The sequence below is a fragment of the Corylus avellana genome, chromosome 2 (assembly GCF_965113065.1).
Source record: "Corylus avellana chromosome 2, dhCorAvel1.hap1.2, whole genome shotgun sequence".
Taxonomy (NCBI): Eukaryota; Viridiplantae; Streptophyta; class Magnoliopsida; order Fagales; family Betulaceae; genus Corylus; species Corylus avellana.
The window spans coordinates 36,176,702-36,191,845 of record NC_142491.1 but is presented as its reverse complement, the minus strand read 5'-3'; the positions used below and the strand labels follow the sequence as shown (position 1 = coordinate 36,191,845).

General features: G+C 34.0%; 1 protein-coding gene across 1 annotated transcript; it reads left to right on the top strand.

Moving 5' to 3' along the window:
- The first annotated feature begins 5,569 nt into the window (after positions 1–5,569).
- Positions 5,570–14,701, top strand: LOC132167069 (glyoxysomal fatty acid beta-oxidation multifunctional protein MFP-a). The gene is made up of 19 exons (XM_088513183.1): positions 5,570–5,675; positions 7,770–7,841; positions 7,924–7,989; positions 9,385–9,444; positions 9,527–9,594; positions 9,697–9,778; positions 9,863–9,918; positions 10,027–10,329; positions 10,442–10,528; positions 10,620–10,794; positions 11,876–11,902; positions 12,098–12,192; positions 12,267–12,430; positions 12,804–13,052; positions 13,151–13,272; positions 13,810–13,931; positions 14,019–14,167; positions 14,251–14,389; positions 14,583–14,701. The coding sequence occupies exons 1-19, from the start codon at positions 5,570–5,572 to the stop codon at positions 14,616–14,618; spliced, it is 2,178 nt and encodes a 725-aa protein (XP_088369309.1). The 3' UTR covers positions 14,619–14,701.
- The last annotated feature ends 443 nt before the right edge of the window (positions 14,702–15,144 follow it).

The window sequence follows — 15,144 nt, the reverse complement described above, 5'->3', positions numbered from 1 at the left end:
AGAGGATCCCTAACATTACTCTTTAAAAATGACGATAGTTTAAAGGGTTTAAATGTATTAACCCTACTTTTATCAACCGCAAAAGAACAATTTTGACTCACATGTTGGTACATTTATAGAATTTCATTTATTTACCAATTAACTTGTGAACATGTGTAACACGTTTTGCAGGCAACAATCATGTTGAGGATGAGGAAGACGGATCCGGATTCCCTCCAATTGAGGGAAAAATTGAAGAATCTCTAATTGTGAATTATGGCCGTCAATTTTTATCCAATAGCCTATATCACGCCACGTGTCCCACTTAAATTAAATGATAAAATATTAATTAATTTTTTTTTAAAAAAATTAAAATCAAATAATAAAAAATTGGGGTGGCCAGCCACCCTAGTCAAGGGGTGGCTTCGGCCACCCCCAAGGGCCAAAAAAATTTCAATTTTTTTTTAATTTTCTTTTCATTTGGTCCTTGGGGGTAGCCGAACCACCCCCAACGGCCCTGAGGGTGGCCCCCCCAAGGGCCGGTTGGGGGTGGCCGAAGCCACCCCATGGCCCTTGGGGGTGGATATGCCACCCCCAAGCCACCCCCAAGGTCCAAACCCATTATTAAAAAATGATGGGTTTGGACCTTTCTGCCACCCCCAAGGGCCATGGGGGTGGTGGCTTCGGCCACCCCAAGGTATCTTTTTATTTTTTGATTTTAATATATTTTGTTTTTGTTTTTGATTTTCTTTTTAAAAATTAATTAGTATTTTATTATTTAATTTTAGTGGGACACATGGCGTGATGTGGGCTGTTGGATAAAAATGAATGGCTATGATTCACAATTGGAGATTCTCCAATTTTTTCCTCAATTGGAGGGGATACGGATCCGAGGAAGATAGGGACCAGGATCCCTGGAATTAGGAGTGAATTCTAGAATTCACTGTCAGGATCTCTTACAAGAAATCCAATGCATACCGTGATGTCACGTGTCCCACTAAATAAATAATAATAATATATTATTTAACTTAAAAAAAAAACAAAATAATAAAAAAATATAATTTATTTATTATTATTATTTGGCCCTTGGGGGTGGCCGAACCACCCCCAAAGCTCATGGGGTGGCTTCGGCCACCCCAGACTGGCCTGTTTAGGGTGGTCGAAGCCACCCAATGTCCAAATGGTGGCCCTTGGAGGTGGTTCGGCCACCCCCAAGGGCCAAACGCTTTTTGTTTTTTTGGACTTTTGGCCTTTTGGGGTGGGCGAAGCCACCCCATGGCCAAACGATGGCCCTCGGGGATAGTTCGGCCACTCCCAAAGGCCAAATAATAATAAATAAAAAAATTATTATTTTGTTTTTTATTTTTTTAAAATTAATTAATATTTTATTATTATTTATTTAGTGGCATCAGGGTAGACTTTGAATCTCTTTTAAGAGATTCTGACCGTGAATTTCAGATCACTAATTCAAGGGATCCTGGTCCGGAAGATAGGGTGTAGATTGAGAAGAGAAAAAGATGTGTCTTTTCCAACACACCTTTTAGAATTTCAATTGCTTGCTTGTTCGGACTTTTCTAGTCAAATCTGTTCGTCTTTTTGATGAACTTCCACATTTCTTGACAGAATATGACGGCTTTGCCCTTCTTCTTTTGAACATTTTTCCATGACCTGAAAGTTGTGCTTGTTTTATCAGATTTACTGAAGAAATAAAATTTCGGAATATCATGATATATATTGCGATTCTCTTCTGGATCGGTGCTTTTAACCTTTTGCTCCTGTAATTAGGATTTGTTTGGAATTGTGATTTTAAAAAGTGTGATTTAAATATATCAATTTTAAAATATGTGAATTGAAAATATGAATTTGAAAAGCGTATGAAAAAATTGCAGTATGACATTTAAAATCATAATTTAGTCTTTAAAATTATGCGATTTTAAAAAAACACATCATTACTTGCAATTTGGTTTAAAACATAATCTCAAACAATATATTTCTTACTATTTGTTTTAAAATTGCACTTTTTGTTTATGAAATCACAATGACAAACACGCCTTTAAACTCTCAATAACGTGGTAGCAAAAAATAAATCCGTATATTAAGGTTTGGTTTTTATTTTTTTTAACAAGCCATAATTCAAGGACTGATTTTCACTGATACATTATTCAGTTATATAATAGTTATATAGAAGTTTACTAAATATCATTACTCATTTTTATTTTATATATATATATATATATATATATATATATGAACAAATATTCAACATATAAGTGAGTGAGGATAGAAAGAGGAATTTTTCTGTTAATAGTTAATATACTGATCATAGAAAATGAAAGATTGGTGTAAGGCCCAATATATTTTTGGTAAAATTAGACAATGGGGTTATATTCTACATATTAAAAATTGCTGAACTGACAGTTTTTAATTGACTTTTAAACTTTTTTTTTTTTTTAAGTGATACGAAGAAAACAAACACATAAGCAACTACAAGAAAACGGAACTAACAAAGGGGTGGATCTTTCCCACAACAAATGGGAAAATAAGGAAAATGGGGCAAATGAATTGGAATGCAGCCGAGAGTGAACTCTAGCCGTGGCCCAATAAGCCACAAGATAGGCGCAGAAATTTACAATTTTATGAATTTTTCTTACCTTTTAAACATTATTTTTAGCTACAACTGACTGTATTGGTCTATTTTTGTGACTTTGAATGTTATGGTCTATTTTCATATTTTGAAGTGTATAATTTTTGAAATGACAATAAAATAATTATTAAATTTTGAATTCAATAATATTTTTCTAACAAACTAAAAAGTAAGTAATTAAAAATATAAAAGTAAAAACATGTGTTTATAGTGGCTGGCAAAACGGGTCGGCGGGTCGACCCGTTTATGATCCATAATGACCCGCCAGCCATTTAGAGTAGCCCAAACACGACCCGTTTAACTAACGGGTCAGCTCCACCAAACCCAAACACGATATGGCAATTTTACGGGTCACTCGATACAACCCGTTTAACCCATTTAAAATAAAATATACTATTTTTTTTTTTTGAAATTCTTTTGCTTTCTCTCTGTCTGGTCCGTCTCTCTCAACTTCGCTAGCAGGAAAGGATTTCAATGGTAGAAGAAGGATTTTGATGATATTGCCATGTTGGTGTGGGTCGTGTAGCTGTGTGGGTTTAGTCTGAGGAGTTAAACCTAAGAGAAGGAATTAGGGTGAGAAGAAAGGCAGAAGAACCGAAGAAGGAGAAGGCTAGGGGGTGATAACTGAGAAGAAAGGTAGAAGAAGGAGACGGCTAGGGTTGGTTTGCAAAAAGAGAAAGGTAGGAGCATTATGATGAAGTGAAAATAGATCTGCACCCTTCAAAAAAAGGAAAAAGAAAAAGAAAAAAAATCAGCAACTTATTCAATAATGTTGGACACATGGAGCACATTGCATTGGGGTAAAATTAGGTGGCAAGCATTATTAATACAATGCTTAACACCTGTACCAAAACTCGAGGTACAAAATGTGACTCACCCCAACAAAAAAAAAAAATCCCCTAATCGTATTTGATGGGTAACTCACAGGTAACCCGCGACACAACCCATTAAGAGCAAAATAAACGGGTCGATCCGTTTACGACTCAAATTCAATAATTTTATGTCGTGTTCGTATCGAATTGTCGGATTGTATTAAAATTGTCGATCCTAACTTTATAGCAGCGTCACAGCATTTCCATAGGCTCTTTCTCGTTGGCTTCCCTTCCCAAGTCTACACATCCTCTACAGAGTTTATAGTATTAAAATTGTCAATCCTAACTTCATAGCAGCGTCACGGCATTTCCATAGGCTCTTTCTCGTTGGCTTCCCTTTCCAAGTCTACACATCCTCTACAGAGTTTATAGTATTAAAATTGTCAATCCTAACTTTATAGCAGCGTCACGGCATTTCCATAGGCTCTTTCTCGCTGGCTTCCCTTCCCAAGTCTACACATCCTCTACAGAGTTTTATTAGTCGTGTTCGTGTTGAATTGTCCGATCGTATCAAAATTGTCCATCCTGACTTTATAGCATCGTCACAGCATTTCCATGGGCTCTTTCTCGCTGTGGCTTCCCTTCCCAAGTCTACACGTCCTCTAGAGAGTCTTATTAGGCGTGCAACATTTTTCCTACAAACCCAGGGGCGGAGGGAAGGCGGGTCGAGAGGGGTCAAATGCTCCCCCTCACACCCAAAAATTTCCCCCACTTTCCGTTGAAAATTTCCTGAATGCCTTTTTGCCCACCCTCAACTCTGAACAGGGAATAAATTGCCCTGAGCCACTCATCAGTCACCAGATATTAGGGCAAATGACTCAAGTGTGAGGCGGCGACATCTTGATTTTTTTTTTTTTTTTCTTACAGGGTTTCAGGTTTTAGGTTAGACAAGAGGTAGAAGACGATGTGAGATATATTTTACTACTTTACTAAACACACCGTTTCATTTTGGTTGTTAAGTTCCCCTTTTTACCTTAGCATGAGACTCTCAAGCTGCAACGCACCGTTTTAAAAAGCTTGTGCAGTTGCTTTTTTTTTTTTTTTTGTTTTTTTTATCGCATCGCTTTGACTCTATGAGTCCGTGTCAATTTTGAAACTATTGTCAATTGCAATGCTATATTTTACCCTAGAAAATTGCCAAACAGTAATTATATTTTAAATTTGCTTTAAAATTCAGTCAATCGACAAATCAAAGTAACTAGCTTTTTTTTTTAAATAAGTGAAAAGAGTGTTTAAACTAGAACAAATGATCACTTTGTCAATCTTTCTGACAAATTTTGTGTTTCTTTAAAATTATGAGATTTGTAATTAAATTTTTACACTGATTTATTTACAAATGTACCATTTAATAATAAAATCGTATATGTAGATTTTTATATTTAGGTTACTTTTTAAAATTAATTCTTGATGAATATATATTTTCTATCTATATAATTATAGTTCCGGAGATCATGGAAAACAATAATGGTTCTCTTGGATAAATTAACGCTAGATGTGAAAAAATAAAATATAAGTTACATTTATATGCTTTAAATAATAATTAAAATTTCTTGAATTGTTTATTTATTTCATTATTTATGTTCTTTAATATTTTTAATCAATTTTCTTAACTTTATCTTTTTTAATCTTGACCCCTCTAGACAAATTTCTGTACAAACCCCAACAAACCCATTTGAGAGAATTTCAATACCACCGTCATCACTATTATGGGCATGACTTAGTAGTAGTCCATCGATCTCAAAAGATACTAAAGTCATTATGAAATTGAGTACTCGTGACTGTGGAAGTGGGCTGGGCACAGTCCAAGTCTTCAATTGACTTTGAATATATTAACGTTAATTTGCCGTTATAAGTTACAGAGCAGTTAAAGAGAGGGATCGAACCGGCAAATTCGGCAATCATTCCATTGTTCTTTTCAAAAAAAAAAATACACATGCATGCACATACAAAATATTTAACCGTTTCTGTCTCAGTGCAAAATCCCAAAGTCTTGGTCGTGGCCTCACTTATATAAAGAAACCCCCACAGCAAAGTTTTCCGATATATAGCTGCAGAGAGAGATCAGAGAGAGAGAATGGGTAGCGGAGGAGCTGAAGGAAGAACGTTCATGGAGGTGGGAGATGATGGGGTGGCTCTCATCACCATCATCAACCCTCCTATTAATTCCCTCTCCTTTCATAGTACTCTTTCTTAATCCCATGCACTTCTCTATCCGTGAATATGTTTTTTGTCTTTTGTTTTTGTTTTACCACAAACATTATTTGATTGTGATTGTTTCCAGGGTGTTTTCTTCAAGGGGAGACATTTAAAACTAGATAGTTAATTATGATAACTTTTTGTGCAGATCTCCAGCGGATGATTAATCATGATTTTGTTTCACAATGTCATAACAATCTATGGATTATCATCTAGAGAAATATATGAAGAGAAATTGTAAATTTTAAAATTGTATTAATTTAACCCCTTTCTTGTCACCTTTTTAGTAAATAACACTTTTCACTCAATTTTATAAATTTGATCGGAGGAACTTTTGGAGTTTGGAAGAAAAAGAATGTTCCTGTAAAAATCTTTGTGGTTTGGCGTGGGTATGACAATAATAATAAATATGAGGAGAAACTTCACTTTGGACTCCTGAATTACTACTCATTTTGACATGTTTTCCCAAAACTTCAAAACTTATCAATTTGAACTCCTGAATTTTCAATTGCAGTCAATTTGAATCACTCTGTCAGATTTTAAACGTTAAAAGTTGGAAAATGACCTTTATACCCATGATTTTTTATTTATTTTTTTTTTTTTTTATAAAATTCCAAATTTAACTTTAATTTCAAATTAAAAATTATATATATATATATATATATATATCACAAGGTGACCAACGGTTAGGCTACCTTGTGACCATTTTTTTTTCAATTTTTTTTAATAAAAAGAAAATTGAAGTGTAATTTTGTCTTTTAAGGGTTTTAATGGCAAAAATTGATGGAGGAGTTCAAATTGACTGCAATTAAAAGTTTAGGGGTCCAAATTGAGAGGTTTTGAAGTTTTGGAGATGTCAAAACGGGTGATAATTTAAGAGTTTAAAGTGAAGTTTCCCCTAGCTATAAAGGCAAAAATACATAATTACCAAAATGCCCCCAGGTGTTTGGAGTAGTAATATTGATTGTAGCTAGGTTGGTTATTTTAGAACTTGGTTCGTGGCCTAGGATCAATGGTGCCTTATCTGAGTTTGTCTGGGTATGCATTTGAGGGGTTTAAAAGTGTGTTTAACATTCAAAAAGTCTATTTGAAGAACAAAATATATGTTTAGTAAAAAACATTAAACCTCTTTTAAGGGTTTATAAAGTTTGAAAATGACCAAAACGTACTTTTGGCAAAAGCTTAAAAATAATGATTTTGTCAAAAAATATTTTATGATTTAAAAGTTCTATTTCTCAAACACAATCATAAATATAATCTTAGGTAGCGGTACATGGCAGCTGACTTTATGAGTCGATGATGACCTGACACCCTCACCAAATAGTTGAGTGAGCTTGTTCCATTCTCAAACCCACAATGGTAGTTGCCATCGTTCTTGAGTGGACAATGTTTCTTCTCTTATTCTTTTATTTATTAAAATTATTATTAAATTTGGAGGGCTATGTGTAAATTCTAATAATAATTTTAAAAAGTGCAAAAAAATGAGAGAAACATGTATAACACATCTCTAATTGATGAGATGAGATAGATCTATGGCCGTTGATATCCTCTTGTATGTGATTAATTATGGTCGCACGATATATACATTGGTAGAGAAATTTTTTAAAGAATGCTACTGATATTTTTAAGGTGATAGTTAAAATTAATTACTATTAAATAAAATAACAAATATATTTAATTCTCACGTACGTTATGCTGTTTCAAATACTATATTGCATCAGCGCAAAGATCTGTACGTGAAACACACGTCTCAAAGCATTACTGTTTTTGTGTGTGTGAATTCTTCTTCTTTTCAAAGTTGGTGTCTAGTTTGTGCTTGTCTTTTAATAACTACTTTACCGAACCAATTACATTTATAAAACAAAATATACATATAATTTATTTTGATTCCTTTTAAAATACTACTTAGTCACAACAAGAATAAGTATATTGGTGTTATCATTAATTAATTATGGTTTTGGACTTTTGAATAAGATCATGGAAGTCACATTTGGAGCAATTCATGTGTTCTTTCGGGTCTTATTTAATAATTAGTGTGAGGAGAAATAAGGTAATTAACTTCTGTCTGTGTATCTCAGTGGTAGGCAGCTTAAAAGACAACTTTGAGAACGCCTTACGAAGAGATGATGTGAAGGCAATCGTGATTACAGGTGTTCTTTTGCATTGGAGTTGACTGATATATATATATATATGAAGCTAACTATATCTTATTTATGTAAATTGGAGGAGCAGGTGCAAAGGGCAATTTTTCTGGTGGCTTTGATGTTGCTGCTCTTCAGGGAATTCAAGCCGGAAAGAGTATGCTTGTCCCTTTTTGATTTGTTTTTCTGTCTTAGAGTACTAGTAGCAGCTTTTCTTTGATTTTTTTTAAGCTTAGGGACCAAAACTATTTTTTGCTTATTTATGAAAATATAGTTTACAATAACTTTTATTACCATTCTTTATACCATTAAAATATTATTTCTTTACAAAATATAAGTCTTCTACCTACCCTTATATTTTTTATAAAATTCTAACACAATACTCAATGAAAGACAAAGAGATGAAAGATAAAAGAGTAAAGAGAAATGTTTATATTAAAATAATGTATAAGGAACCACACTTTTGGTTTCCTATATGTTGAGAAACACTGTAACAACAATTGAGGATTAGTTAAATATAAGAAATCTAATGTGAGTAGGTTTTCTGGTTGAGTCTCTCTCCTACCTTTGCACTATGAGAGACAAGCAGTGAGCTTCAAAGAGCCCTTTGTTGTGAAAGTGAGATAGAAAATGAAAAATTTGTTAAAATAAAAAATATATATACAAATAGAATATATGTATTTTTGAAAATTAAGTAACTAGAATAAAAAATAAAAAAAGAAAAAAAGGTGGGTGTTTTAGTTAAATTTTAAATAGACTTTCTATAATACTCTAGTTAACCACAATAAGATAATAAAAATAATAAGGGGTAATATTACTTTAGACCTCTGAATTACCATGCGATTTGAGAAGCCTTCCCCAAACTTCAAAATCTCTCAATTTGGACCCCTGAATTTTCAATTGCAGTTAATTTGAACACTTCAGTCAAATTTAGCAGTTAACTTCCTTGATTTACCCTAAAAAGACCAAAATATCCTTAATTTTTTTAACTTTATTTTTTAATTTAGAATTAAGGGTAAATTTGAAATTTTATAAAAAAAGTCAGATGTATAAATGTCATTGTCTCACTTTTAGCTCACTTGGTAATTCAGAGGTTTAAAGAAATTGACCTAAATAATAATAATAAAGAAAAATTATAGTTTACCTCCCTAAAGTTGACAGCGTTTTTCAATTCGAACACCAAAGTTTCAATTTTTGTAATTTAACCAATTGTATCCAAAACTTTTCATATTGCTGGATTTTTTTTTTTCATAAAACATAAAAAAATTGAAAAAAAACCAGGGGCAATATGGAAATTTTGGGATCATATTGGTCGAATTGAAAAAAATTGAAACTTTGTGGGGGTGGATTGCAAAAATTGAAACTTTGATGTTCGAATTGAAAAACGCTGTCAACTTTAGGGGTAAACTGTAATTTTCCCTAATAATAAAAACAAGTTAACAACCTAATCCTCTCCAAAACATTTGGTCTCTCCGCCATAATTGTACTAGTATAGTAGTAGTAGTAGCACTCCCTTGTTTCCTGAAGTGAAGTTTCAGTAATTTATTTGCAGTCGAGAAAGAAGAAAGGCCTGGCTCTCTCGCTGTAGAGGTTATTACTGACATTTTCGAAGGTACATATATATAGAGTCCACTACATTTCTTCAATGACTCGATAAATATGTTGTGTATTTGAGTGCTTGCTTTGTATTTCAGCTGCGAAAAAGCCTTCAGTTGCTGCCATTGATGGCCTTACTATGGGGGGAGGATTAGAGATTGCAATGGTATTAATTTGTTCCCATAGTTCTTTAATTTTGATTTTCTTCTCTCTTTTTAAATACTGTTATATCTTCTTAATTAATTTTCTGACCGTTTTGCTATATCAGGCATGCCATGCTAGAATATCTACTGCCACTGCACAAATAGCCTTGCCTGAACTCTCCATTGGAATCATTCCTGGATTTGGAGGTAATTAATGACGAATGATGTGAAATTCTCAATTGGATTTTGATGCACGTATGATGATAACATGGCTCCTGGCATGGCTCTCAGGTACACAGCGGCTTCCTCGTCTTGTTGGTCTCCCAAAGGCACTTGATATGATGCTGGTATATATGCTGTGATTAATTAATTAATTACTCTTTTCTCTAATTTAATTCTAGCCCCATAAATTTCAATAATCTCTCTCTAACTCCTCTTGGGGTGTGCTTAAACAGAAGTCAGAGCCAGTCAAAGGGGAGGCAGCTTATAATTTGGGTCTTGTGGATGCCATCGTTTCAGCTGATGAGTTGGTAAACACTGCACGTCAATGGGCACTGGATATCTTCCACAGTAGAAGACCATGGGTTGTTAGTCTTCACAAGACCGACAAGATAGATCCCCTTTGGGAAGCAAAGAAAATACTCAAGTTTGCAAGAGCTCAGACCAATAAACAAGCTCCCAATGTCAAATACCCACAGATTTGCCTTGATGTTATCGAAGAGGGTATTGTTTCCGGTCCCCGAGCCGGACTCTGGAAGGTCCATCTCTCTCTTTATTCTTTTATCATTTGCTCTGATATTATGCTAAATCACATTTATTCTTAAAAATTTAAGCTAATAGGAAGACGAAAATTAAATCATTTGGGTGCAGGAGGCTGAAGCTTTTCAAGAAGTTCTGTATTCTGTCACTTCCAAGAGTCTGGTCCACCTCCTCTTTGCTCAACGTGGAACCTCTAAGGTTTGAAATTAAAATTGTTGATTCATCTTTATATATATCTTCAACTTTTGAACTTTTTGAGAAGGTTGCTTTTGATCATAACTTTGAACAGGTACCTGGGGTTACTGATATTGATTTAGTGCCAAGACGGGTGAATAAGGTTGGTATCATTGGTGGAGGAATAATGAGCCCCGAAATAGCAACGGCATTGATTCTTAGTAATTATCAAGTTACCTTGAAAGAAGAAAATGACAAGTTCTTGCAGGATGTGATTGGTAAAGTCAGAGGTTAGTATTAAAGTATTGATTAAGTGATTAAATTTACCTCTTTCTTTTGGACCGGGATCCCCTCAAATTAGTTTAAAATTTGAGGGCCTCGAATTCTCGAATCCTGGCCGTTGAATCCATCTAACGGTTCAAACTAAGTTTCGTGAATAAACATTGATTTCCCTCTAATTCTTTTCCAAAACCCACTATCAGTTTTAGAATACCGATAAATTCCCTCTAAAAACAAATCAAACGTATGCACATATTCCTAGTAACCCCTAGGAAACTGCAATCTTGGAGTCCAAAACTATTTTAGCAAAATTATTGGCATCCGAAGAACCCATAGCCAAGCAAATAAAATTTCTTCAACAAAAAATAAAAAGAAAAGTGGATCAAATTAGTAAGAGTTTGAGGTCGTCTAATGCCCAGAAATCACACCTGATTAAACAAAGACCTATCTGGTCAGTTTTTTCATCTCAATCTTGTGGTTTCAAATTTCTTCAACAAAAAATAAAAAGAAAAGTAGATCAAATTAGTAAGAGTTTGAGCTCGTCTAAATTCTAATGTCCATAAATCACACCTAATTAAACAAAGACCTATCTTGTCAGTTTTTTCATCTCAATAAAAGTCGAAAGCTAATATTTTTTTCCAGACGTGAGACAGAGGAAGAAGAAGTCGATGCCAATAATTTTGCTTCAACAATGCCTTCTAAAATCGTTATTGGCGCGAGAATTTTGCAGTTTCCAAGGGGTTACTCAAAATATATGTAGAAGTTTGATTTGTTTTTCGAGGAAAAATTAAGTGGGTTTTGGAAAAGAATTAGTGATTTAACATAGTATCAGAGCCAAGATTCGAGAATTAGTGATTTAACTTAGTTTGAACCGTTAGATGGATTCAACGGCCAAGATTCGAGAATTCGAGGCCCTCAAATTTTAAACTAATTTGAGGGGATCCTGGTCCCTTTCTTTCAGCTTAAGCTTTTGAGACAATTGATGATTTAACATAGTATCAGAGCCAAATGTCCTAGAATCGAACTTTGACTCCGTCAAATCATCCCCCATTAAATTAAATATTCCACGTGTTGGACCTCACCTATTAAAAGGGAGTGTGAACCCACACGTGAAGCGGAGTATTACAGTATTGATTAAGTAATTAAATTTACCTCTTCCTTTCAACTTAAGCTTTTGGGATAAACAATTAAGCTATTAAAGTTTCTACTCTAATAGAGACAGAAGTCAAATTGGTTTTTCTTTTTAATCCCTTTTTTTTTTTTTTTTTTTTTTTTTTTTTTTTTTTTTTTTTTTTCAGCTAATCTGCAAAGCAGGGAAAATGTCTGAGAAGGACTTGGAGAAGACCATATCACCTCTCAAGGGTGTCGTTGACTTCGAAAGCTTTAAAGATATGGACATGGTGATTGAGGTAGTTCACAATGCATGTTGATTTTAGTTTACCTTTGTTGTTGTTGTTGATGTTGATGTTGATGCTTGGAACAGGATGCTACTGAGAATGTTTCTTTGAAGCAACAAGTTTTTGCTGATCTTGAAAAGTACTGCCCACCACATTGCATACTTGCAAGTAACACCTCCACAATTGACTTGAATCTGATTGGAGAGAGGACAAAATCCCTGGATCGGATTGTTGGAGCTCATTTCTTCAGGTAGTACCAGATGAATATTTTCCCTTCTGTTTTTCTGTCCGCAATTATGTGAAGAAATTCATAATCAAATGGAAAAATAAAATAATAGTAAAATTAAAATAAAAGAGATACAAAAGATTTTACGTGGTTCGATCAATGACCTATGTCTACAGATAAAGCTCTAAGAGTTACATTATGCTTTTATTTAACGAATTATTTACAATACAGAATGCTTTATTTATAGAGCTTACACATAAATGTAATCTTAATCAAATCTCTTAATTTATGGTAATCAAATCATAATCAAATCTCTAAATTAGACTAATCTAATCTTCATCAAATCCCTAACTTTAGGGTCATTCAAATATACTCTTAACATTATGCTTCCCTGCAGCCCGGCTCAGCCACTTTTGGAAATTGTTCGAACCAGGCAGACGTCTCCCCAGGTGGTTGTTGACTTGCTAGATGTTGTGGAAAAGATAAAGAAAACTCAAGTGGTGGTTGGAGATTGCACAGGCTTTGCCGTCAACAGAATGTTCTTCCCGTATGCACAAGCTGCTACTTTGCTCGTGGAGCGTGGTGCAGATCTGTATCAGATTGATAGGGCCATTACTGAATTTGGAATGCCAATGGGCCCATTCAGGTTGAGGAGAATTATATTAACCCATGCTCATCGATCTCATCTGTATCTCATTGTTGCTTCTTATAATATGATCGAACTTCTTGCATTTGTCCATGCAGATTGGCTGACATGGTTGGTTTTGATGTTGCAATCGCAACTGGCACGCAATTTGTTCGCAACTTTCCTGAGAGAAGTTATAAATCAGTGCTTGTCCAACTAATGCAGGAGGAAAAGAGAGCAGGTATAAGTTTGTTGGTAAAAGTGAGATGCACTCTATTCCAAAAGTTTAAGCCGATAAAAAATTCTTTCTTAATAATTAAGGGTTCACGCGAAATATATAATCGAAATAAAATGTGAATAATCGAGACAATGTTTGAATTCATGATATTTGTTCTGATATCATGTTAAATCATTATTTATCTCAAAAGTTTAAGCTGGTAGAAAACTCTCCCTTAATAATTGAGGCTTTATACATGAAATATTTAATTGAAATAAAAGGTAAATAATTGAGACAATGTTTGGGCTCAGGATTTTTGTTCTTATACCATGTTAAATTACTATTTATCCCAAAAATTTAAGCTAATAAAAATGGTAAACTTAATCATTTAAATTATATTCTAACACTCCCCCTCAATAAGTGAGACCCAACATATAAAATATTTAATTAACGAGAAATAAATGACAAAGTTAAATAATTATTTATCCCAAAAATTTTAAGTCAAATTTAGTAAGGATCTTCAAGTATTTCATGGTTTACCATGCACTTACTCTGTTTCAGGTGAGACTACTCTGAAAGGGTTCTATGTGTATGATGAGAAAATCGAAGCCAGCCCGGATCCCGAAGTAGAAAAATATATTGACAAGTCAAGGACCATTTCTGGTGTAACCATTGACCCTAAGGTCTCTCTCTGTGTGATTTCTGATCTCTGTTCTGAAGTCTCTCCTCTGTCCATCCCCTAATCTTTTTGAAAATGAACTTGAACGCAGCTCGTGAAGTTACCAGAAAAGGAAATTGTGGAAATGATATTCTTTCCTGTGGTGAATGAGGCTTGCCGAGTGCTAGATGAAGGTATTGCAGTGAAAGCAGCAGACCTTGACATTGCTGCTGTTATAGCCATGGGTTTCCCACCTTACAGGTTTGCAGCTCGATCTCATTACTTTTGTTTGTAAAGCTCCTCAACCACTCCATGCAATTAATATTTCTTGTACATTTGATCAGAGGAGGTATTATGTACTGGGCCGATTCGCTTGGTGCCAACTACATTTGTTCCAGATTGGAGGAATGGTCAGAGACGTACGGAGATTTCTTCAAGCCTTGTGCCTACTTGGCTCAAAGATCTGCCAAGGGGATTCCTCTGGTGAGAAATCCACATTTTTTTTTTTTTTTGTTGATATAAATCGACCATATATATCATTAATCAAGCAGAAAGTGGCTCATCCACTTAGTACTGCACAATAATAATCAAAATATATGTATAGCTGATTTAGAATCATATATAGTCACTAGGTATATATTGCCTCTCTAATAGTTCTTGCTCTGTTGCCTTGCAGAGTTCTCCGGTGGAGGAAGAAGAATCTCCGTCGTAAGATCAATTTGCTCGTTGTGCGCATGGCCTGCTTTTTCGGTTAAGATCGTTAAGAATATATTAGATATTATTCTATGGTTATTTACTCTCCCTCACCTACTTTAGGGTTTCTATAGTCTAATAGGTTTATTTTTTCCTTCTTCTCAAAAAAAAAAAAAAAAAAAAAAAAAAGGTTTACATTTCTTTGGTCTACTAGGTCACTTGTCAATTATTCATAGCCTCTCTATAAATAAAGGTCTTTGTAATACTTCATATTGTATATTCTCAATATACTCTTTTTACAATATAGTCCATTATATGCTTCCGCTCTCTCTCTTTTCAATATATCTTTCCAATATATTTAAAAAAGATAATTATATTGTAACTTAAAAAAAAAAATTAAAAAGAAAACAAGAAAACAAAATGTGTGTCTATTGTTGTAATAAAGAGAAACTTCACAAAACCCTTCATGAACTTCCACGGGTTTTGAAATATTCCCTTAAAGTTCAAAGACTCTCAATTTTTTAATATTTTAGAATGTCCCCCTT